Source organism: Lolium perenne, chromosome 2 (assembly GCF_019359855.2).
Source record: "Lolium perenne isolate Kyuss_39 chromosome 2, Kyuss_2.0, whole genome shotgun sequence".
In the NCBI taxonomy this organism is placed as follows: domain Eukaryota; kingdom Viridiplantae; phylum Streptophyta; class Magnoliopsida; order Poales; family Poaceae; genus Lolium; species Lolium perenne.
In genome coordinates, this window is record NC_067245.2 from 226,310,993 (window position 1) to 226,334,477 (window position 23,485).

General features: G+C 43.1%; 2 protein-coding genes and 1 long non-coding RNA gene across 10 annotated transcripts; 2 read left to right on the forward strand and 1 right to left on the reverse strand.

Annotated features, from left to right (window-relative positions):
* The first annotated feature begins 322 nt into the window (after window positions 1-322).
* Window positions 323-5,336, forward strand: LOC127335074 (cryptochrome-1). Its single transcript, XM_051361666.2, has 5 exons — window positions 323-1,018; window positions 1,680-1,898; window positions 2,063-2,769; window positions 2,873-3,684; window positions 5,005-5,336. Exons 1-5 carry the CDS (start codon window positions 667-669, stop codon window positions 5,054-5,056), a joined length of 2,142 nt encoding a protein of 713 aa, XP_051217626.1. The 5' UTR covers window positions 323-666; the 3' UTR covers window positions 5,057-5,336.
* Window positions 5,337-6,412: 1,076 nt separating this feature from the next.
* LOC127335075 (ubiquitin carboxyl-terminal hydrolase 4) lies at window positions 6,413-11,567 on the reverse strand. Its single transcript, XM_051361667.1, has 7 exons — window positions 11,339-11,567; window positions 11,031-11,253; window positions 8,884-9,000; window positions 8,369-8,467; window positions 7,663-7,848; window positions 7,393-7,574; window positions 6,413-7,102 (listed from the first exon to the last, which is right to left on the reverse strand). The coding sequence occupies exons 2-7, from the start codon at window positions 11,151-11,153 to the stop codon at window positions 6,703-6,705; spliced, it is 1,107 nt and encodes a 368-aa protein (XP_051217627.1). The 5' UTR covers window positions 11,154-11,253; window positions 11,339-11,567; the 3' UTR covers window positions 6,413-6,702.
* Window positions 11,568-11,892: 325 nt separating this feature from the next.
* On the forward strand, window positions 11,893-19,516 carry LOC127335076 (uncharacterized). 8 transcript variants are annotated; one of them, XR_011752427.1, is made up of 9 exons: window positions 11,893-12,681; window positions 12,787-13,347; window positions 13,626-13,733; window positions 15,077-16,338; window positions 16,609-16,748; window positions 16,835-17,175; window positions 17,250-18,008; window positions 18,753-18,955; window positions 19,159-19,516. It is a non-coding gene; the product is annotated as an uncharacterized lncRNA (long non-coding RNA). The 8 variants fall into 8 exon arrangements; XR_011752429.1 differs by having other exon boundaries at window positions 16,835-16,950; XR_011752428.1 differs by having other exon boundaries at window positions 16,835-16,943; window positions 17,062-18,008.
* Window positions 19,517-23,485: the final 3,969 nt, after the last annotated feature.

Sequence of the window (23,485 nt, forward strand, 5' to 3'; positions counted from 1 at the left end):
GAAATTTAGCTCCACCCATATTTACGGCGATATAGGCGAATCATGTATGGAATATGGTATCGACTTGAAAAGCTTAGGATTGGTCGTATCTCGGAGATGTGATGTCCTCCTATCACTATTAGTCCCTAAAACCATCGGAGGGTGGGATTTCGTTGGAATCTTTGATGCACGGTTGATTTCTATAGCAAATAAGATTGGCACAAACCCAAGGAATATTATCCGAGGGGGAGAGGAGAATGGTCACCAGGATAAATGGAGGAGAGGAAAAGTTAGATGAAACCCAGCCAAGCAAAAGCAATACCGATATCCACAGGCCACACCATTGGACCACAAGTGCACGGCCAAAACCTGCCGCCCGCAACAACACAAACAAACACCAGACGAAAAAACAATCGGAAAATAGTCGCAAAAATACGCAGAAAAATAGGAGGAGGCAAAAATGGCTCCTTGCGGTAGCTAGCTCTGGCTCCTGCGTCGAAGACGCCAAAGAATCACCTAACCCAATCCAATCCAGCTGCAGCGCAGCTCCACACTGTTCTCGGGGAATCTCGAGAGCCTGAGCCTGAGCTCCACACTATTCATGGTTTCCCCGACGTCCTCTTGATCCGAGGACTCGGGGTGGGTTCTTGGACGGACGGGATAGGATAGGATTGGATTTGGCCGGCCATGTCGGTCTCCTCCTCGTCGATGTGCGGCGGGGACGCCGCCGGGATGAAGAGCGTGGTCTGGTTCCGGAGGGACCTCAGGGTGGAGGACAACCCGGCGCTGGCGGCGGCGGCGCGCACCGCCGGGGAGGTGGTGCCGGCGTACGTCTGGTCGCCGGAGGAGGACGGGCCCTACTTCCCGGGCCGCGTGTCGCGGTGGTGGCTCAGCCAGAGCCTCAAGCACCTGGAGGCCTCGCTCCAACGCCTCGGCGCTGGCAAGCTCGTCACGCGGAGGTCGCCCGACGCCGTCGTCGCGCTGCTCCAGCTCGTCCGCGACACCGGCGCCACGCACCTCTTCTTCAACCACCTCTACGGTTTGCTTGCTCCCTTTCGGTTGAAATATGCTTTGTGTTTGCTCTCCTATGCCTGTTCTCTAAATAAGAAAGAAAGCTTTCTTCTTCTTCGCCAAGATCTCCCTTCTTGCTAAATTCTCAGCTGCTGATGATCCAAATTAACTTCAACTTAGCTTAGCTAGATGTAAAATACAAGTTACTATTTTCATAAGAATTTAATAATCCAGCTACCTTTTCCTTATTTTGGCTTCCGGCTGATGTGTTCCAAGCTAAACCAGATCTATTCTACTAAATTATCATATCGTATCTTAATTTATTGTCCTTCCCAGTATGTGGCAGTCATGGTCTTGAGAGTCTAACAAACCTCTACTGTGCATGTCAATTGGAGTAGCGTAGCGATTCCCAATTTGGCCATCTGGGATTACGCTTTCCCCAATTAGTATACTATGAACATTTCAGGAAACTACAGCCTTGCGATTTTTCTGCTGCCCCCAACCAACCAATTCAATGAGGCACTAACCTTGTTTAGCTATACTCTCCAGACACTTGGGCAGTTGCACTTTCAGCTAGTCTCAGTTAACTGATTGTTCCTGACTGTAGAGACCATATGGTCTGTTCCCGTATAGAAGGCATCATGCCCTCATCTAACTCAACAATGACTGTGTCATGGCCATCTTTTCAGATCCGATCTCGCTGGTCAGGGACCACAGGCTGAAGGAGATGCTGGCGGCGGAGGGCATCGTCGTGCAATCTTTCAATGCGGATCTTCTCTATGATCCATGGGAGGTCAACGATGATGAAGGCAATCCATTCAACATGTTCATGCCGTTCTGGAATAGGTGCTTGAGTATGCCGTATGATCCCCCAGCACCACTGCTGCCCCCTAAGAAGATCAACTCAGGTGATTGCCCCATTTCAAACGTTATGGTTTAGTATAGCTCAGAACATAAAGTCTGCAAATCTATGTTCAGTCTTCTGTATTTCTATCATAATATTTTCAAGCAGTGCATCACCAGTTGATATTAGAATGTACTCACCTGATTCACTGACACAAAAAATCAACAGGTGACTTATCGATGTGCCCATCGGACGATCTGATCTTCGAGGATGACTCCGAGAGGGGAAGCAATGCGCTTCTCGCACGAGCATGGTCACCAGGCTGGCAGAACGCTGATAAGGCGCTAACTGCCTTCCTGAATGGCCCTTTGTTTGACTACTCAGTGAACCGCAAGAAAGCAGATAGCGCAAACACCTCCCTCCTATCACCTTACCTGCATTTTGGGGAGCTGAGTGTGCGCAAGGTCTTCCACCTTGTTCGAATGAAGCAACTCGTATGGAGCAACGAGGGCAACCACGCAGCTGAGGAGAGCTGCACCCTGTTCCTGCGTTCCATTGGTCTCCGAGAGTACTCGCGGTATCTTTGCTTCAATCATCCGTGCAGCCATGAGAAGCCCCTCCTTGCACACCTCAGATTCTTCCCCTGGATCGTTAATGAGTGTACCTTCAAGTTTTGGCGCCAGGGAAGGACTGGTTACCCTCTTGTTGATGCTGGCATGAGGGAGCTGTGGGCAACAGGGTGGTTACATGATCGTATACGTGTGGTGGTGTCAAGCTTTTTCGTCAAGGTCCTTCAACTACCATGGCGATGGGGGATGAAATACTTTTGGGACACTTTACTGGATGCTGATCTTGAGAGTGACGCGCTAGGTTGGCAGTACATTTCTGGCTCTCTCCCTGATAGCCGAGAGCTCGACCACATTGACAACCCTCAGGTACGTGCAACTATTAATTTCTGTAGAAAAAGAGACTATTCAGTGATGAAAAGGAGTACTGAATACTGATGTTTTCTCTTGTGAATCTATCATACATTATCAGTTTGAAGGCTACAAGTTCGATCCACATGGGGAATACGTCCGACGATGGCTTCCTGAACTTGCAAGGCTGCCAACAGAATGGATACACCACCCATGGGATGCACCTGCGTCTGTACTGCAAGCTGCAGGAGTTGAGTTAGGCTCCAATTATCCTCTCCCCATAGTTGAGCTAGATGCAGCCAAAGCCAGGCTGCAAGAAGCCCTATCAGAAATGTGGCAGCTTGAGGCAGCATCTAGGGCCGCAATGGACACTGGGATGGAGGAAGGCCTTGGCGACTCCTCGGATGTGCCACTAATCGAATTTCCCCAAGATTTACAGATGGAGGTTCATTGGGAACCAGCCAGGGTAACGGCCAATGTGCCCACGACTGCACAGAGACGTCAGGACCAGATGGTGCCCACCATGACAGCTTCACTGAACAGAGTTGAAACAGAAGTTTCTGCTGATTTAGGGAATAGCCAGGATAGTAGGGCAGAGGTACCATCCCGTATGCATTTTGAGCAACGAACTGAGGGGCAGGAAATGATCCGTAGCACAGGAAATGCTGTTAGAACCAATGGCATTCACCATCACAATAACTTCCAGCAACCACAGCACCGTATGAGAAACGTTTTTGCGACATCTGTGTCAGAAGCGTCAAGTAGCTGGACCGGGCGAGAAGGTGGTGTGGTCCCAGTTTGGTCGCCTCCTGCAGCATCAGGCCATTCCGAAACTTATGCAGCTGATGAAGATGATGTTTCTAGTAGGAGTTATTTGGATAGGCATCCTCAGTCGCACCTGATGATGAACTGGAGTCAGCTATCACAGTCATTGTAAGTCACACACATGGTAACTCATTTTTCTCAGTGAACTGCATTGATGTTGCCATGGCATTGGAATTTAGTTAATTTTCAGGATACTGTCGAAGATTAAATTAGTAGCACCTGATGCTAATAAAGTATACCCTGGAAAAAGGAACACTAAAAAGTATCTGAAAAAAAAGATGTTTTATCTATCAAGCAGTATATGGGCTAAAATCGTGCAATCATGCCTACAGACACAATCAATATGTATTTCAAATTTGGTGTGGACCAAAGGTTCTTGAAGCTAAGGAATATAGCCACTAGACCGCCATAGATTAGATCATTATAAAATTTCAATTCCTAAATCAATTGAAATAGGAGACATTATACTTCTTACCTCAGCTTGCGCATGACCCTTTTTCGTGTCCGTAGTATTAGTGGATCTGGAACTTGACATTTTCTTCTTTTGTACAAATTTTTTTTAAGCAACCGGCAGGAGCTCTGCCTTTTCATTAAGTCGAGGGAAATTTGGCCTTTTTATAAGGGAAACTGGCCGAAAACCGATACAAACACAACACCCGTGTCCAGTTTGTAAGGAAAACCATACAAGAAAAACCAGCATGGCATAGTTTTTCAGGGAAAACCGACGAAAACAACTCAGCTGGCCACACGACCTAGATCAACTAGGTCTGGAGCGCCGCCGAATGGCACCAGCACGACGGCAACGACGAGCACCGCGACTGCCCGGTCCTTCCACGTCCCTGGAAAGGAAGTTTTTTACAAAAAACAAATTCAGTGCTTAGATCTTAGGTTTGATTTGGTTTGTGCGTAAATCTACAAATTGCTTGGAAATGTCCCAACATTTGGATTTTGTTTGGATGGTTGTGCCAATGTTTTGGCATGAGCATACCCCTTTGCCCTTTTTGACTGTTGGCTCTTGCCAACCTTGCCCAAAGTATAGGCAACGAAAGCAATGCCAGCCATATCTTTGGTAGCATTGACCGCGGTACCAACCAAACAAACCGTTATATGTTTTTTAGGGAAGGCAACAAACCATTCTATGTTGTTCGAGACTTCGAGTACACACCACATATGGATTGACAGTAGATAAAAACCCCTTGGATGCTGTTTCAGTATTTGGCAGTGAGTTACTCATCTGCCTTCAGTTGTTCGGTTGTTCCTTAGCCAACATGATGTTCTCACTATAATGTAACACTGTTGCTGCAACATTGCTGCTTTGCCGTCTGCTATATTGTTACAAACATGCATGGTTCTTATATCCTTGTATGATCTGATTTTTTTTTTCGAGAATGATGATCTGATTGATATATGACGAATTTTGAATTGCAGGACAACAGGCAGGGATGTGGAAAATTCAGTGCAGCCAAATTTCATTGGTTAGGGTTTTCCCGGCGTGGGAATTCATATGTAAATTGCCCAACCCTACTGCGCTCGTGTATAGTCTGAGGAGCGTGCAAGGCAGGCATCTTTGGATCTTCCTGAACTTGGACGTGATAATAGTTGTGTAACTCTAATCCTCTAGAACATATGGCTGTGTGTTATAGCTTTGTTAGAATTTGCCAAAAAGGATCTGTATTATGGATCACACAATGAGGGTTTTGTAGGGGGCTGATACACGTCTATAACTGTAAATCCCCTGTGTGATTGGCGATCTTTGGTTACTCTACTCTGTCAGTTGCATTACTGAAATGGTTTTGTATATGTTGACCTGACCTTCTACAACTGCAAGATGCGGATTATTTTTGCACGCACCAGTTTTCATGATGTCAAGCCCCAAAGCGGTGAGAGTACCATGATGACATGTGATGAAGACAGATGGGCGATGAATATATACGGTCGAGACACAACACACAAGCATCAGTGAGGGGGCTACTAGATCAAGATTCTCCACTAAACATTTCTACCTTTGGAATTTGGAAGTTAGGACCGCTGGAAGCCTGGAACTAGCCTGGTGCTGTATCCAGTTAGCGGTGTGCTGCAGAAACAAGTGTAGCGTTCATACTGTCTGACAGGGATGCCATGTCGTGTGTTTTTCCTGCAGAAGGCTGTACTAGCCTCTTAAGTATTCCAAGTATTTAGAGACTGCATATATGGAACATGGGGGCATGTGAACCCACTTTTTGAAAAGTTCCGCTTCAAAACATATTTTAAAAATCGAAACACAAAATGATTTTCCAGATGATCTGAAATATATGCCCTGGACATGAGTTTCGTGACGAAAAAACTTTTATTTTGTCTCGGCAAAAAAGTGAAATTTTGCAGGGCTATATAGCAGTATATATGTGACGTATTTTATCTTTTTAGATTCTGAAATAAAAAAGTGGTTTCTCCGCGAAAACTTTCTACGCACACATGAAACATGCGTACGTACCGGATATTTTTATTTCAGAATTTTTTAACATTTGGAAAATGCATTTCCAACTAGGGTTCACATGCACCCAAGCTCAAACCGGACTTTTCCAAGTATTTACTTTTTTCTTAGCGGCAAGTTACTGAATGAAAACAAAGGTAGATTTCCTATGATTTTACTTTTGCCTCCAGCTGGCCAGTCAATGGGGCAATACATAAGATATCATGGACTCGAAGCAAACTGTAACTATCCACGAAATCAAACATCGTCTAGACAAGTTCAGAATAAACATTCAACACAATTCTAACTGAGCATATCATTCCCAGGCCCCTCCCATGTAGGCATTGCTACTACATCAGAAGTTAAGAACTAGGAAATGGCTACATCTGTATCAAAAATTCAAAGCTAGAACCAAATATACAGAAGCCAATTATCAATGTTACATTCTTTGGTTGGGGCATACTCGATGGCTTGCGCCTTATTTCAAGGATGGGAGCAAAGTTCCAATTTCCGCTGTACACTAAAACCACCAAAAATCTGGCATCCTCAGGTTCGTACTCAGTCTCTGAGATCAACAATTTTCCATGGAGGTAATGAAATAGCTGTGTACATACAACAGTTGAACTCGCATGCTCCAAAGAAAAGGAAGAGGAAGAGGGAAGGCGAAGAAAATCAACCTAACTCTTCCCACCAAGGCCCTCGTAAAACAAGATGTATCCATGATCTGTGTTGCCTGAGTACTCGTGCGAGGAACCGAAGAATGTTTGCAGGGTCGACTCTTCAACCATCTCCACGTTTTCATCATCGAAGAACAACCAGTGGTTGTGGCTTTTAACAAGGCTGACGTAATGGCCATGGTTGGGACCGCTCCCAACATGGACAACGACAGCAAAGAGAGAGTACTCAGTATCTACATCATCAGATGTACTACCTATCTTCAGCTCCATGGGGAATACAACCCGATATGAAAGCTTCTTATACCGGCCAAGCTGCTCAATATACTTAAAGCGCTTTAGGTGGATCACCAATATTTGGGGAGCCTTCTTGATCTTCATTCTCTTCTGTGCTTCTTGCAAACTGGAACAATCAAGTTCAGTAAATTAAGTTAAGCTGATGTTTCCTCCCATGGTAGCTACGAAATTCTTCTTTTCTGTTTCTGTTAAACTAGGTTTTGACACGGATGAAGGAAAAGAGACATCTCAGGCCTTTATGATGTAGCCCACATATACCAGAAAAAAGCGTACTCGAGGCATAAAATGGAGATGAATAGTAGAAACACAAATCGATATATCAAAGCAGACCAATTACCATAAGCCACGCCTCCATTCTGCCGATAAGAAAAGCAGTAGAAAAGAAATATAGTATACCTGCAGCATTTGTCACAGAAGAATTTGTCCTCAGCATTTAAAGTCTCTGTGGAGCTGAAATTTTTCAGGCAGCTTGTAATGGAACTATTCTGCTCAATGTCAACACTCAGATCAAAAAATGTTTCGTCCCTCGCAGTTACTGTCTCACATCTCAAGCATCTAGTTTCATTGGTCAGTATGCCCTGTGTAGGTTGTGATAAGTACATAAAGATAACAAATATATTTGATACTGCAGGGAGGTATACATAATTCCTGGGTCAATTCAGTCACCTGAAAATTCTTATGGACCAAGGTAACCGGTGGCTCTTTCTTAACTCCATTGGCCAGAGGGTGAACTACACCATTTGGAACTTTTTCAGGAGATGAGGACTGGGGTGATTCCTTCGCAGCACTAGACTCTTTCTCCAGAATATCAACAAGCTCATTCAACAGAAAATTTAAGAACTCATGTGCATCCTACAGAACAATCATGGACAAATATGTTAGTCAAGTAAGCAGCCAGGATATTATCAGGTTTTATGCATAACTGGAGGGTTTTTTTAGACTAATGCAAAATTGGAAGTTGCCAGAAAGAGAAGGCTAGGAATCAATTCTATCTAGTTTCTCACCTTGCCTACACATGTGTCTTAAGGTTGATCCATCGAATTCATTCCAAAATATTGCTTGGTTATGTATTCTTCAATACTACCAAATGTCAGGTTCGAAGATTATTTCTAAGAAACTGTTTTAGAAGCTAGCACGGTTACACTAAAGCAACACAGCAGATAAATGCATGGACATGAGAGGACAAACACTACTACACTCTATGAAATGGCTGAGGTTGCTGTCACGAAATATCAAAAATTATTATACAGAAACTGCTCTCACTTGGATACAATAACTGGTTTTAACTGCTCTCACTTGGATATCAATCAGGTCACAGTGAGGATATCATGGCTCAACCAAAAACATGTACTGATATGATGTGTCAAGTTACCTGGTGCATGTAGCTTCGAAACAACTCGTTCTGTTTCTTCACTCTTTGGACAAAACGTTTTGGAGCAATAACACCTGTCTTTTTCTTGGATTGGCTTACCTACATGATATATTATAAGCTAGCATTTCTTTAGTGAAATATAACAAACTGTCATTAATTTATTACCAACGGAAATATCCTGCTACATATTCATGTTACATAAAACATTGCGGTAAAACTAACATTGATGTGCGGGGATTCAGTGTAATAATCAAATAATGGCTAAGACACCCTGCGATGTTTAATTTACAACTTCATAGGAAGGATCTTAGCCCCTATAGGTGTTCATTACTCCAAGGAAGACAGTCAAGTAACTAGAGAGCGGGAAGCCAAAATAAGCAATATAGATTGCATAAGACTGAATATGCAGATTCAATTCTCAAAACTTTCATTCATTCCAAGTCAAAGTCGTTGCATGCTCAAACACAACTACATATCAGATACTAATAGGTCAAATTATCTCTTTCCAACTTTACCTGCATGAAAAGATCCGCCAAGCAAGTCAAAAGATTTTCCTCTGCATCTCCAGGATTTTTATTGTTCGTATAATACTCCAGTAATTGTTCCCTGAATGGAGTGCAAAAATAAAGTGCCTGAAACAAAAGTATAGGAAGGTTTATGTAAACAATGCACTTACAGATGTGTTAGAACAATCAACTGCACAGGCATGACAAACAAAATCTTGTGATAAACAGAACTAAACCAGGCTTTGGTATATCGTAAGAAAGATAATATTATTAGATTATAATTTACAAACAGTTCAAACCTACCTGAAAAGCTAAAGTAGCACATTGTGAAAGTTCATCCTAGCCAGACACCATTACATTTTAATTACAGCATTCTGCACTAACAGCATCATGGATACGCGGCTCATGCTAAGCTGGTATATGTATGAACAGAATACACAAAAGAATTTTCTTTCCAAGCACGAAAAAGCATTAAACAAGACTAGTTTTACTCCTGGATCTACTCTATGTCATGGAGAATGGGGATAATAATAGCTGGAAAAATATAGTCCAGCCTACCTCACACCTGCAATATCAGAAGTACCTATCTATTTTATGCTGAACATGGCTAGAAAATTCTCCAGTGATGAAAAGTGACTTTAAGTGTATTCATGGTGGAATAGCAGTATATAAACAAAAGGCAAGTGCACCTCATTGCTGAACAAGACCTTAAAACTACATGTAGATAGCTAATTCTTGCAATATAGTGTACCATGGTATAACAGGCCCTCACCATTTCAGGGAGTCAACCGCTATTTACTAAACAAGACACTAAATTATTGCAATATATTCTATCATGATACAACACAGATTTTCACTAGTTTATTGTGTCCTATGTTTCCTACGATACAGTATAGTGTACATGATATAAGACAATAACAGGCCCTCTCTGTATCAATGGGCTGGCCGCTATTTACTTCACAAGACAGTAAATTAGTGCAATGTCATCTCAAAATACAATACGGCTTCAATAGTTCACTAGTCTGCCATTTCTTAGTTAATAATTACAATCCAAAACAGCACAGTTATAAATTTCAATGACAGACAAAATGACAAACCTTGAATATAACACAAACATTCTGAAGTGCATAAACAGCCGCGAACATTATAAAATGACTTGTGGTTTCTGTTTTCACTGCCAACTCCTAAGGACACAATGTTTTCACTCAGGGAGAACCATAAAATATAGTTTTGTCTTTGTACAATATAGCTTGTGACCATTTCGCTGGTTTGAGCCTGCGGATGCAACCTCTAGTGACCGAAATGAACTAAAATGAAAAACAAATGAACCAAAATGGAAAACTGAGAGTGATACATATTGTTTGACTAGATACTCAAAGCTTTCTTCCAGAATGACAGAGCTGGTGTTGGTTACCTGAGCTCTATTAGGAGTTTTGGAGTACAAATAGACAGGTTATCGTGGCGAATCATCAAACAGGAAATGACAGGGAAACAAGTTGATGCTCCAAATTTAAACAAATAAAGAGGCATAATGACAGACCGCTAAATTACAGCTAATCTTGCTGGGAGGCTTTAATCGTTTAGAAAAGTGTTTAAGATAAACTGATAAAGGCATCAATTTCGAATATTAAGCTTCCATGTCTAAATTTATTGTGCAACAAGTATACAAATATACTACAAAAACAAATGTTCGATTAGGTAGATGTTCTCGATGTATCATATGCATGGGAATTCATAAAACACAAGCTTGTACTTGTTCTTCAAAAGTTAAGTTGTTGCTATTGCACCTGGTTGTAGAATTTATGAACATGCTAACAACGTGACTAGGTGAACAGTGTGATCCTGACCAAACATCTTACCCGCAAAAAGAAAAAAGCATCTCGCGTATTGCATAGCTCAGAACAGTTTGTATAATTGCATCGTCGACGTATATGTATGCCACAGTATACCAACACAACCTTGAATCTAGTGAGCATTCTACTATACCGAGATAACAAAGAGCGTATTCACGTCAACCGCAAGCAAACAAACAAAGGTGTCTCTGAGGCTAGCGAGCATGCCACCTAATGGAACCACTTACATATGTACACTGTGCAGATCACCTAATCAAATCCATAAGCTACATACAGGTTTCTGGGAGAGGATATGGTGCAGACCTGGAGTACACTGTTGCAGTAGCATGTGTTTCCGAAGTTCTCGAGTCCGAAGTAGCGCTCGCCTTCCGGGAACTGGTCGCCGAGTGCCTTCTCGAGCTTGGAGCCGCTGGCTCCCATGACCATCCACCGGTCCCACCACCCGGTGGCGGCTCCGGTGAGGTACCGGAAACCTGAGCCGAGCCCGGAGCGGCTCCTCTCGGCCGCCGAGGAGGCCAGGGCGGATCTAGATGGTGCCCGCGCCCAAATTTTGTGTGAAGTTTAGTACTGGGTTAAGTAATCTCAGCGGATGGAAGAGAGCTCGTGCGTACCTCAAGAACCGATGTTCCGATGTGCGGGCGGGGTAGAGTCAGCAGGGACGGGAGAGGCGATGGCGGCGAAGCGCGTGGGAGAAGAAGGGGTTTGGGGCGTGAGGTGTCGGCGGCGGCGACGCTGAGCTACGGCCGGAGGGGGCAAGCTCTAGGGCACGGCGGCGGTGGCGTATCGGAGAGATTCTGGAGACGAGACTGGTTGGGTTTGGATTGGAGCTTGGGCAGGGTAGGTCAGAGCGTGAGAGCAGCGTGGGAGAGGACGGACTGGATCGGGGAAGAAGAGGAAAGGTACGGGATGGTGGTGGAGAGAAAAAGTCCGGCTGCGGAGGGAGGACCGGAGGAGATGTGTTTGGATGGCTCGGATCGGTCGCTGCCATCATCTCACGGTATGATTGCTGCACCCCCATGGGGCTCTCACAGCGATTTGGATTTTCGGCCGTCCGATCGAGCTAACGTGGCGCAATCTCGGCCGGCCGTTCCGTCCAGGGCGCGAGGCCCTCGCTCGGTTCCGCGTTTTATCCATGGGTCGTGTAAAGCCCGCGCGGCCCGTTCCATTCGCTCCGCTCTCACCCGCCTCCCACTTCCTCCTCTCCCCTCGCGCCCTCCCATCGCGCCGCCGCCGCCAGCCCCCAATCCCGTCGCCCCCGTCTTCCTCAATCCCCTCGCTGCCTCTCCTGGCTCGATCCCTCCCCCAATCCACTCACTCCACGGTCGTCATCCTCAGGTCGAGCTCCATCCTCACCGTCCCCGGGAGCAGCCTTGCCGCCGCTCGCGCCGCCGCAGCACACCTTGGGGTGAGATGGCAGGGGCTGGTCGGAGATGGCAGGGGCGACCGGCCAGAGGTTGCAGCAGCAGCAGCAAAACCCTAGCAGCCACGAGCCAATCCCCACGCGACCTCTCCCTCCAATCCCCACGCGACCTTCTCCTGCACGTCCGGCGGCGCTGCTCCGCCTCCCTGGCCGCCACCGGCCCTTCTCCTCCCAATCGGCGTCCCTCGTGCCTCTCCTCGTCCCCGCCGCCACAGGAGCACGCACGGAGGAGGGAGGCTGCGACGCCTCGTACTGGTTAATGGGTTGCACGTAGGCGGGCAGGGGTGCAGATCAGGTCAGCGTATGGTAATCATCAAGTAATTGCTCTATTTCTCTTCTTTGGTTAACAAGAGTATTATCATTTGCTATACCAGATGCATCCTGTCTTCTTTCAGTGATTTCTCTTGTCTTAAACTCATCAAGACCAGGAGGAACAACTCGTGCCAATCTTGCTGGTGTCAGAACATTTTCAGCATCCACCTTCTGCGCTGGATAATCTCCAGAATTGATTTTTTTCAGAGGATTTTGTAGCTGGTAGATTATTTCACTCTGTACCAGACAGTGAGATTTCTGTTTGTTTCAAGGATTTACAATGAGATCATTAACATTCCACTGATTGTTTTCCACTTTTGTTTGTAGATATATCTATGGCTTACTTGTCAGGAAAGAGAGGCTAGGAGGGCCTAGCTGCTACAGCCAGGATGATGAGCCTGGAATTGTTGATTTGTAATTGACATATCCTTTGGTTCATTTTATCATTCTTCTGAATATCTTGGAGTGTTAATACCGCGAACATAAAATTATTAGCAAGTTGCAGTGATAATGGAGAGCCTGAGCACATACTTTCTTTGATCAAGCAACTGCCGTGTTTCATCCAAACTTTTCCCTTGTCCTTCAACCATCTTGGTGAATTAACTGTAACCAGAGTAACATAAGTGTAAATAAAATAATATTTAGCCTGTTTCTTAATTTTCATCCTTTTCTCAAATTATTTCCCCTGTTTATACTTTGTTCAGTATTAATCACCATGTTCATAATTCTCCCTTTGTCAATGCCAGAGCCATGTGTTAGGATCTTATAAGATTAATGTGGATGCATCTAAAGGTATAAACATTGTACCCCCATGGAGTTACCACACAGCCTAGCGCGGTTCGGCCATCGGATTGAGCCTTTAAATCTCTTCCCCGCCGTTGAATCGCGGTAAGACTGTTTTACTAATATGCCAAAATGATGCTCATGCATACAGTAACTAGGATTAATGTTCATCCCAGTAATAGCAATCTTCTCTTATGTACATATATTACAATAATTAAATTTTTGGCTCATTTTTGTTACTTGGGCATTTTGATTTTCCATGAAGCGCTTAATTGCGGAAAAAAGTCGGATATAGTTACATCTCATTTTTTAGACTGCATGTTGCTTTATGGCTATACAATAAAATATAGTCTGATTTCATTAGCATATCAATGAAACTGCAGGTCCGAGGCATCTTTGGACATGAACCGAAAGCTTGGTTATGATCTAAGTATGAGCCTCAAACCTATATGGATACATCAACTAAAAGCAAAGATTCCATTGAGCTTTAGGTAATGAGTTTACTTGCATTAACATGTTACACTAATAGTAAGTTCTTGAAATATAATTGCTTTCAGTACTTCTCCTTTTGCACTTTATTTTGGACATCTGATTGCTACCAACATTCTTGCCTCTAGAGTGTCATTGTGTGCAGCATCAAGGAAATCAGGCATGATTATATATTTTGTCTAATAGTATGAAAAGTAAACGAATCGGTTCTAATTCCAAATAAAAAGTGGGAAACAAAATAGGCATATGTTTTGATGAGCTCCATATGTCGGAAGGTCATGCAAGCATGCCAATCTTATCAACATGTATGGCATGTATATATATACCAAAAGTCAAAGTATTTTATAGACACAAACAGTTTCTTATCTGATTCTACAAATGCAGTTGCAGAAAAATAATGCAGATGTGTGTTTTAGTGTCGGCGTGACAGCAAGAAGAAGAGAAATCTGTCCAGGAGAAAACTTCACTTTGTTTGATCAGGTTTGCAACTGCAAACCAGAATGTTCAGACAAACAAGTCCTATTGAACTACTCTAGGCTTTAGAAGTGTACATGTCAGTAAAACTCCTAAATGTGTAAAAACAAATCTACTAGATCAAAGTTACAACTGGACAAAAGGAAACATTCGCCTATATGAACAAGCTCAGTTGCTGAAAATTTATCTTGAAGCACTGATCTTATTATTTTTATTAAGCTTATGTTGCTAAAAATTTTGGTGGAACCATGAGGTAGGGGACATGTATGTCTCGATGGACACCTCAGTGCCACTATTTAGGTTCCAGTAGTCTCAACAACTGATTTTTTATTTGCCTTTCTGTTGATATTACTTAGTTCTGTCAACTTAATAGACCCTACATTGGGAACTATAAGGTTATTTTGATTGGATCATACTTGGTTAAATCCAACATTCAGCGATTAGTTTAATTTCCAAGAAAAGCATTGGTGCATGGAATGTATGACTCTACAATTTAATTCTGATATTTAATATTTCAAATGAAATGCGCTTTTCTTAATTATTTGTGTATGGATATTGAATATGTAGAGTTGAGAGGCTCTGGATGGCCTTCTGTAAGTTTTGGAGCGAATCTACTGTTGTGGCTAACTGTAGTCTAATTAGATTGCAATTTAAGGTCAGTTAGTTCGATGAACACCATACCTTGTTGCGTAGCTGATATCATTTGATTAAATTATTGCTGGTCATAGTTACATGTTTCCTGTTGGGTAACCAGTATCGTTTGACTAATTGGTTATTGCTCTTAATATGATTTCTAATGTGGGTGGAAGTCTATAGCCTCTGCTTAAAAAAGTATTCATCTTGTTTATATTGATTCATGTTGTTTCCATAGGTGTCGCATTTGCTATGTAGAAGCTGATGGTAGTGGTGATATTGAGTTTGTGTTTTTGATAAAGTGGACAAAGAGATTATTGGGAGGTCACTCATGCGCGTTCTGGAAGAAATCATTTAGGATACACACACAGATCAGTGGACTCCGTTGGAGCTTCGTATAATTGGTTCTATGGAACAGTCTTATAACTTATCAAGTCCATAAGATCGATGCATAGTATGGAAATTAGCCTGGCTTGGCATTAGCTTCATCCAGCAAGTCTGCTGACAACGGGTTAAATTTCAGTGACGAAGCTTTTAGTTGATGCAGCTATCCTTAGTGGTGCACTGGTGCCTCTTCTTCAGGCACTGTTGCTGAACTCTCTGATGCTTCAGCCTGTAAGGACATTCCTGTGCATTGCCTTTCCTTTTCCTCTCTTTAGTACCTTTGCCCTTAATTCAGTATAACGGTTTCTTGGTTCTTGAAACCTCACCTAAGGTACCCCTCTGTTGCCTTTTCTAAACTATTTACTTTGCTTTGTAAAGTTTCAGTCCAGAAATATAGTACTATCTATGTTTCCTTTTATAAGGCGTTCTGGTAAGACAATTAATCTTGCCAAAAAGGTCTTATAAAAGGGAATAGAGGAAGTACTTAGCATGCCACTAATGTCACCAAGTGTATATACTCAAAATGGTGCATTCTTTCTTACGTTTAAACTTGACTCTCACAGGTGAGGTGTGGATATGTCATGAGTTTTGATCTTTGGAAATATACCCAGCAGTGTGAAAATGGGGAAAATATTTCAGTCTACTGAAAAGAGCTACAAAGATAATAAGTTGACAAAAACAGTTTATTTCCCTAAAAAACTACAGTACTGTCCCAGAAAAACTCTTATGTGTTACTATTTACTTAGATTTTGTTTTTGTATAATTTATTAAAATATTTGTTGGTACCAACTATGTTTCTCAAGAATTTCGTTTCTGAAGCGTATTCTTTGATGACCCTCTTCCCCCCTAGCCAATTCTCTTGAATCCTAGAATAGTTTTAAATGTGACAGCATGTTGATGTTCATACAAAGACACCTCCTCTGTTCGAATAGCTGCATAGAACCTTGGAAAATTTTCGTTCAGTGATATTCACTTTTGGATACTGTTTCGAAGTGCGCTGAGATATTGTGATGCCTTGCAATCTAAGAATGATGTTCCTGTACAGCTAAAGAGGAAACACAGTAGAGAAGATAATGAGGTAGCTGAATCCAGTAATGATTGGGTGATGAGCCCTGGGTACGCTATCCATGCACCTCTTTGCTGACAATTATATTTGTCCTCTCTGAATTGGATACACCTACAGAATTAAATATCATGATGTGCTTTAAGTATACACCTGCAGTAGACAATCTATATTTTATCATGCCAAATTTGTTTGTGTAGGGCACTGAAATGTACAATGTCATAAAGAAACTACTGTGCCCTACCTAATGTGTTTGTGTGGTGTATTGTTCTAGATTCATATTATCTGTATTGATAATGCCACTGTTTTTCCTGCCATTGTAGCTGAAGAGTTAGCGGATTGTTTGGACTGAATTCTGAATATGCTGCGTTTGTGCCATGTGAGAGAAATAGCATATTATTATCATCTTCATATAGTAGTAGAGTGTTCTCAGTGTTGCCCCTGGACAAAAATGTACATTGAGGTCAGCTATCTTGAATGGTACTTCTTTCGTTCCTCTGCATGATTTCGCTTCATTGCTTTAAAACTTAAGCATGTTGTTCCTTTAAGGAGCCGATCATTTCAGTACAGACTACAGAGGGACGACGGCTTGAGATATAGTCTCAGCACCATCATTGGCTGCAAGAATTTGCTCCCTGGAAGCGAAAATGTCAACACGGTAGCCTGTAACCACCTCTGCATTATTATGAATACTGTTCTTTATATTTAGACATATCTCATACATTCGCGATTAATTGAACTATGTACCTAGCTTAATTAATCTACGCATACATCAGATGTATTCTCCCATGGTACATGTAAATTTGATTTTCCTCTCTATGATGGACATTGGGGCTGAATTACTGAGTGACGACTGATGGTATTGTGTACTTGCTGCAAAAAGAAGAAAAGTAAAATTGCTTGAATTATGCCTTTTTAGTACAGATTTAGTTCGACAATGCTAATTGGTTGTGTTAAACTGCAGCATATTTTCCCCTCACGCGACGAATTGATAAAAGGACAATATTTTGGTTGTCCATGCAATCCTACAATTGAATGCAGTATTTTGCTCATCCATGAGAAGCAACCAAAGATCATACATGTAGGTCCTCTCTCTCCCACTCTCTCCCACTCTCTCTGCTTCTTTCTCTAATCCCTGTACAAATATTTCAAGGTGTATAGTTGCTAATATTTTTATGAGCATCTTTTAGGTTGTGTATGCAAATAGTAAGGTCATGGGAAATCTGCCATATGCTATTTTCCCTCTGCGTGTTGCCTTACTTGATTTTAGTGTTGTTTATTCCTTTCGCCGAGGGTGCACATTGTTTATGGAATAAAGCACGCAATGATTCAGTCAAATTTCTTGAGGCCTTTAGGTCTGGAGGAAGTAGAAGAAATAATTAACCAGTGGCGAAATTATCTCCCCTACCTCCAGACATTTATAGGTTCCTAAGAAGCATATACATCGTGAGTTATGAAAGTTATTAGGTGTACATTTGTGCCATCTGGTCATTTGCACTGTATAAATTATGCCTTTTGCATGCTATCCAAAAAAATGTATGAAATTTGAGTCATATAGGCAAGGCATTTCTCTTCTTTTAATATACTGAAGATATAGTAATGGTAGCATATTTTCCCCTCACGTGACGAATTGATAAAAGGACAATATTTTGGTTATCCATGCAATCCTACAATTGAATGCAGTATTTTGCTCATCCATGAGAAGCAACCAAAGATCATACATGTAGGTCCTCTCTCTCCCCCTCTCTCTGCTTCTCTCTCCAATCCCTGTACAAATATTTCAAGGCGTATAGTTGCTAATATTTTTATCAGCATCTTTTAGGGTGTGTATGCAAATAGTAAGGTCATGAGAAATATGCCATATGCTATTTTTCCCTCTGCGTGTTGCCTTACTTGATTTTAGTGTTATTTATTCCTTTCGCCGAGGGTGCACTTTGTTTATGGAATAAAGCACGCGGTGATTCAAGCAAATTGCTTGAGGCCTTTAGGGTCTGGAGGAATTAGAAGAAATAATTAACCAGTGGCTAAATTATCTCCCCTACCTCCAGACATTTATAGGTTCCTAAGAAGCATATGCATTGTGTGTTATGAAAGTTATTAGGTGTACATTTGTGTTGTATGGTCATTTGCACTGTATACATTATGCCTTTTGCATGCTATCCAAAAAAATGTATGAAGTTTTAGTCATATAGGTAAACAATTTCTCTTCTTTTAATATACTGAAGATATAGTAATGGTCTTAAATTTAATTGTTTTACTTGAATACTCGTGTGGTTCAGATCTGGCATCTTCCCTTTCTGATAACATTCCGTTTTTTTTTCAAATGTAGTATCTCAAACTAAGATTACAAAGCTTCACTTTGTTTGATGGTGTATAGGTTCTTCAAGTCGGTGAAGACCCTATCATCATTATATTAGGCTTCTAACTGTTTACAAAGCTTCCAACTGTTTAAGTTCATTGCGTGCAGCAGCTGCAGAGCTCCGATGTCTCCATCCCCGCCTGCACGGTGCCGCCTCTATCCTCTGCCCCTCTTCTTGGTGCATAGTGGCCAGCTGGTCGGACGCTTTTGATTGGTAGCCTCCGATTTGAGGTAAAAATGTTTTGAGGTGTAGATCGCAAATGGAAGAACCACGGCGCACATAAAAACTAAGGGCACTATCATGTTTTAAGGTACAAGCTTTTGCGTGATTTTTCTTCACATTTGATCTTTTGTCTCTTTTATTCATTTTTATAATATAAGATTGATTATATGAGATATTGCTGCATGATTAAATGCTAAAATGTGTTCTTGAGGGGATCTCCTGTGCATTATATGATTGTACCTCACTCTCCTTGTGTGCTCAATGAAGATGAAGATACCCTTATTCCTGCAGTGGCTTGGGAAGGGAGTGAGACCGTGACTTGATAGGTAAAAGGCCAGAGAAACAGCGTTGCGTCTACTCCCAGTGTAGAGATCTTCCATGGAGATGCAGGGCCGAGGTTCTCCATTTGGTGATGTCAGTGGTGTTAGCATTTGGCGGTGCAGCTACTTATTAGATTTATGTTTTCTATGCGCAAGATCGAACTGCAACGAGCTTTTGTAGATGTTATAACTTATGTACCTTCTATTGCTCTCAAAAGGAAACATAGAATGTTAGTTATTGTAGCATATTTAGCTATTTTCTTGATTGTGTATAAACATTGTTGTTCTTTTCTGAATTTGTGTCTTTAGTTATAATTGTGCTCTATTAATTTTGTTTTCTAAATTCTCTAAAACATATTTCTATTTAAATGTAGATATATTCGAATTTCACGGGGTCGTGCGCCAAGGCGCACATCTAAATCTAGTTGGTGGTAGATGAGGGGCGTGCACGAACACCATAGATTTGACCATACACCCGAGTATATACATCCTCAAACAAGTGTATTTCTAGTTATTTGTCTTAAGTTGAAGTTTTAAAAATTGATCAGTTTTATAATTACGAGATTAATAACAGCATATGCATGTTTTTTTCGATAAAGGGAATATATTAATATCAAAAGATACTAATTACACCTAGCCTCTGCAACAACGCATCAACCTAATAACAGTACGGATGCATACAACCAAAAAAGAGAAAAGAAAACTAAGAAATAAAAGTCCCGCCACAGTACTCAGCCCCAGCAACAGCAGTACATCCACCATCAAGACAACACCTAAAATACAGATTCCAAAAGCGACACCTCCAAAAAGGGAACAATGCACCAACGTCATCGTCGTCCGATCAAAGATCTTAGATTTTCACCCTGAAGATAGTCCCCGCTCTCAAAATAATGCGTCCAACAAGGTCATTGCCAGGCACAACCAGTTCAGGCCAGACCTTGGGTTTTCACCCTGAAAGGTAGGACTCTGAACTTCACATGTGCTGTCGCCCCCACTTTCATACCACTGTTGCGAATCCCGGAACACCAAGTAAGCTCCTCAACATCACAAAGACTTTAACCTTCTTTAGCTAATCCCCCAATCTCGCCTTCATGATATTCTCTGCTTCTGACTTCACCATGGACCAAAAGTCTATTGATGTCAACACAGAACAGAGCTTCATGCCGCTCCCTCCGGAACCAAACGGTCGGAATAAAAGCATGGGTGCGTGTGAGCGAATACCACCCAATCATGTGAACTCCAGGCAAAAGATGCATTGTTACATTCGCTGTTGAAGCCTTCCGGAACTCATCACTCCAGCTAGATGAAGAAAGATCGGCATCCGGAACGTCTTCATCTTCGCGAAAAAAGAACCCTAGGACCACCACCATGAAAGCCGGAACGGCCGGCCCCCACGCCGCCGCCATGGCTGGGAACCACGGTCCATCTTCCTCCTCCAACCCAGCTGGTGGAGGCCAGCAGCCATCGGGATAGCGACTACGCACGCCCACGACGCGGAGACGGTCGGCTGCTTCCCGCTAGGAAAGCCTGGCCGAGCCTCAATGCCGCCGCCTCGCGACCATGTACCTTGCCACCGCTGCCCGATCCCGCTGCCGCCCTTCCTCCCCGCCAAGATCTGCCACACCACCGCTTCCCCGCCATGATCTGGGTGATGTATCCAAAGCCACCACCACCAGACCCGCCGCCCACCTTCGCCGGCCCTGAAGGACCTCGCCTCCACTCGAAGGGGAGTCCATGGGCGCGCCACCATCGCCCCCTGCCTTTGGCAGCCGGACGCGGCAGCCACCGCTGACCCCGACGGCGGCAGCGGCCAGGAGGAGGGAGATCGGCCGGCCTCTGGTTAGGGTTTGGGTCATCGCCCAGAACCGCCTCGCGCGAGACGATCCGGGGCGAAGATCGGGTGGGGAGGGAGGAGAGGGGGTGGGAGGGGTCGGTGGTGGAGGGTGGGCAGCGGCGTCGGGAGAGAGGGTGGGCGCCGGCTAGGGTGGAGGGGCGGTCGGTCCAGATATTGCATTGAAGCTAATTTACTAGATTTCACCCTTATCCTATGACTCTCGAGAAAAATAAAAATAAAATACAAAACCCCGAGGATAAATGAGGACAAATAGAGATATCTCTCTAAATCCTAACCTTTAGCATCTCTCTATTATGCGACATCTTCCGTGCACCATACTACGATGGCGGCGGCGAGATGGCCGCCATCCTTTGTGCACGGTACTATGATGGTGGCTGATACGTCTCCAACGTATCGATAATTTCTTATGTTCCATGCTACTTTATTGATGATACCTACATGTTTTATACATACTTTATGTCATATTTATGCATTTTAGGTACTAACCTATTAACGAGATGCCGAAGAGCCAGTTGATGTTTTCTGCTGTTTTTGGTTTCAGAAATCCTAGTAAGGAAATATTCTCGGAATTGGACGAAATCAACGCCCAGGATCTTATTTTTCCACGAAGCTTCCAGAAGTCCGGAGAGGAAACGAAGTGGGGCGACGAGGCAGCCACACACCAGGGCGGCGCAGCCCAAGCCCTGGCCACGCCGGCCTGTGGTGTGGGCCCCTCGTGGTGCCCCCTGACCTATCCTTCCGCCTACTTAAGCCTTCGTCGATAATAGTTCCAGTACCGAGAGCCACGATACGGAAAACCTTCCAGAGACGCCGCCGCCAATCCCATCTCGGGGGATTCAGGAGATCACCTTCGGCACCCTGCCGGAGAGGGGAATCATCTCCCGGAGGACTCTTCACTGTCATGGTCGCCTCCGGAGTGATGAGTGAGTAGTTCACCCCTGGACTATGAGTCCATAGCAGTAGCTAGATGGTCGTCTTCTCCTAATTGTGCTATCATTGTTGGATCTTGTGAGCTGCCTAACATGATCAAGATCATCTATCTGTAATGCTACATATTGTGTTTGTTGGGATCCGATGAATAAATGAATACTATGCTATGTTGATTATCAATCTATCTATGTGTTGTTTATGATCTTGCATGCTCTCCGTTACTAGTAGAGGCTCTGGCCAAGTTTTTGCTTGTAACTCCAAGAGGGAGTATTTATGCTCGATAGTGGGTTCATATCTCCATTAAATCTGGGGGAGTGACAGAAACCTCTAAGGTTGTGGATGTGTTGTTGCCACTAGGGATAAAACATCAATGCTATGTCTAAGGATATATTTGTTGATTACATTACGCACCATACTGAATGCAATTGTCTGTTGTTTGCAACTTAATACTGCAGGGGGTTCGGATGATAACCTGAAGGTGGACTTTTTAGGCATAGATGCATGCTGGATAGCGGTCTATGTACTTTGTCGTAATGCCCAATTAAATCTCACAATACTCATCATAACATGTATGTGCATGGTCATGCCCTCTTTATTTGTCAATTGCCCAACTGTAATTTGTTCACCCAACATGCTTATTCTTATCGGAGAGACACCTCTAGTGAACTGTGGACCCCGGTCCATTCTTTTACATCGAATACAATCTACTGCAATACTCGTTCTACTGTTCTCTGCAAACAATCATCATCCACACTATACATCTAATCCTTTGTTACAGCAAGCCGGTGAGATTGACAACCTCACCGTTACGTTGGGACAAAGTACTTTGGTTGTGTTGTGCAGGTTCCACGTTGGCGCCGGAATCCCTGGTGTTGCGCCGCACTACACTCCGCCGCCATCAACCTTCAACGTGCTTCTTGGCTCCTATTGGTTCGATAAACCTTGGTTTCTTACTGAGGGAAAACTTGCCGATGTACGCATCACACCTTCCTCTTGGGGTTCCCAATGGTCGCGTGTTGTACGCGTATCAAGACTGTTTTCTGGCGCCGTTGCCGGGGAGATCAAGACACGCTGCAAGGGGAGTCTCCACCTCCAATCTCTTTACTTTGTTTTTGTCTTGCTTTATTTTATTTACTCCTTTGTTTGCTGCACTAAAACAAAACACAAAAAAATTAGTTGCTAGTTTTACTTTATTTGCTATCTTGTTTGCTATATTAAAAACACAAAAAATTAGTTACTTGCATTTACTTTATCTAGTTTGCTTTATTTACTGTTGCTAAAATGGGTACTCATGAAAATACTAAGTTGTGTGACTTCACAACCACAAATAATAATGATTTCTTATGCACACCTATTGCTCCACCTGCTACTATAGCAGAATTCTTTGAAATTAAACCTGCTTTACTGAATCTTGTTATGCGAGAGCAATTTTCTGGTATTAGTTCTGATGATGCTGCTGCCCATCTTAATAATTTTGTTGAACTATGTGAAATGCAAAAGTACAAGGATGTAG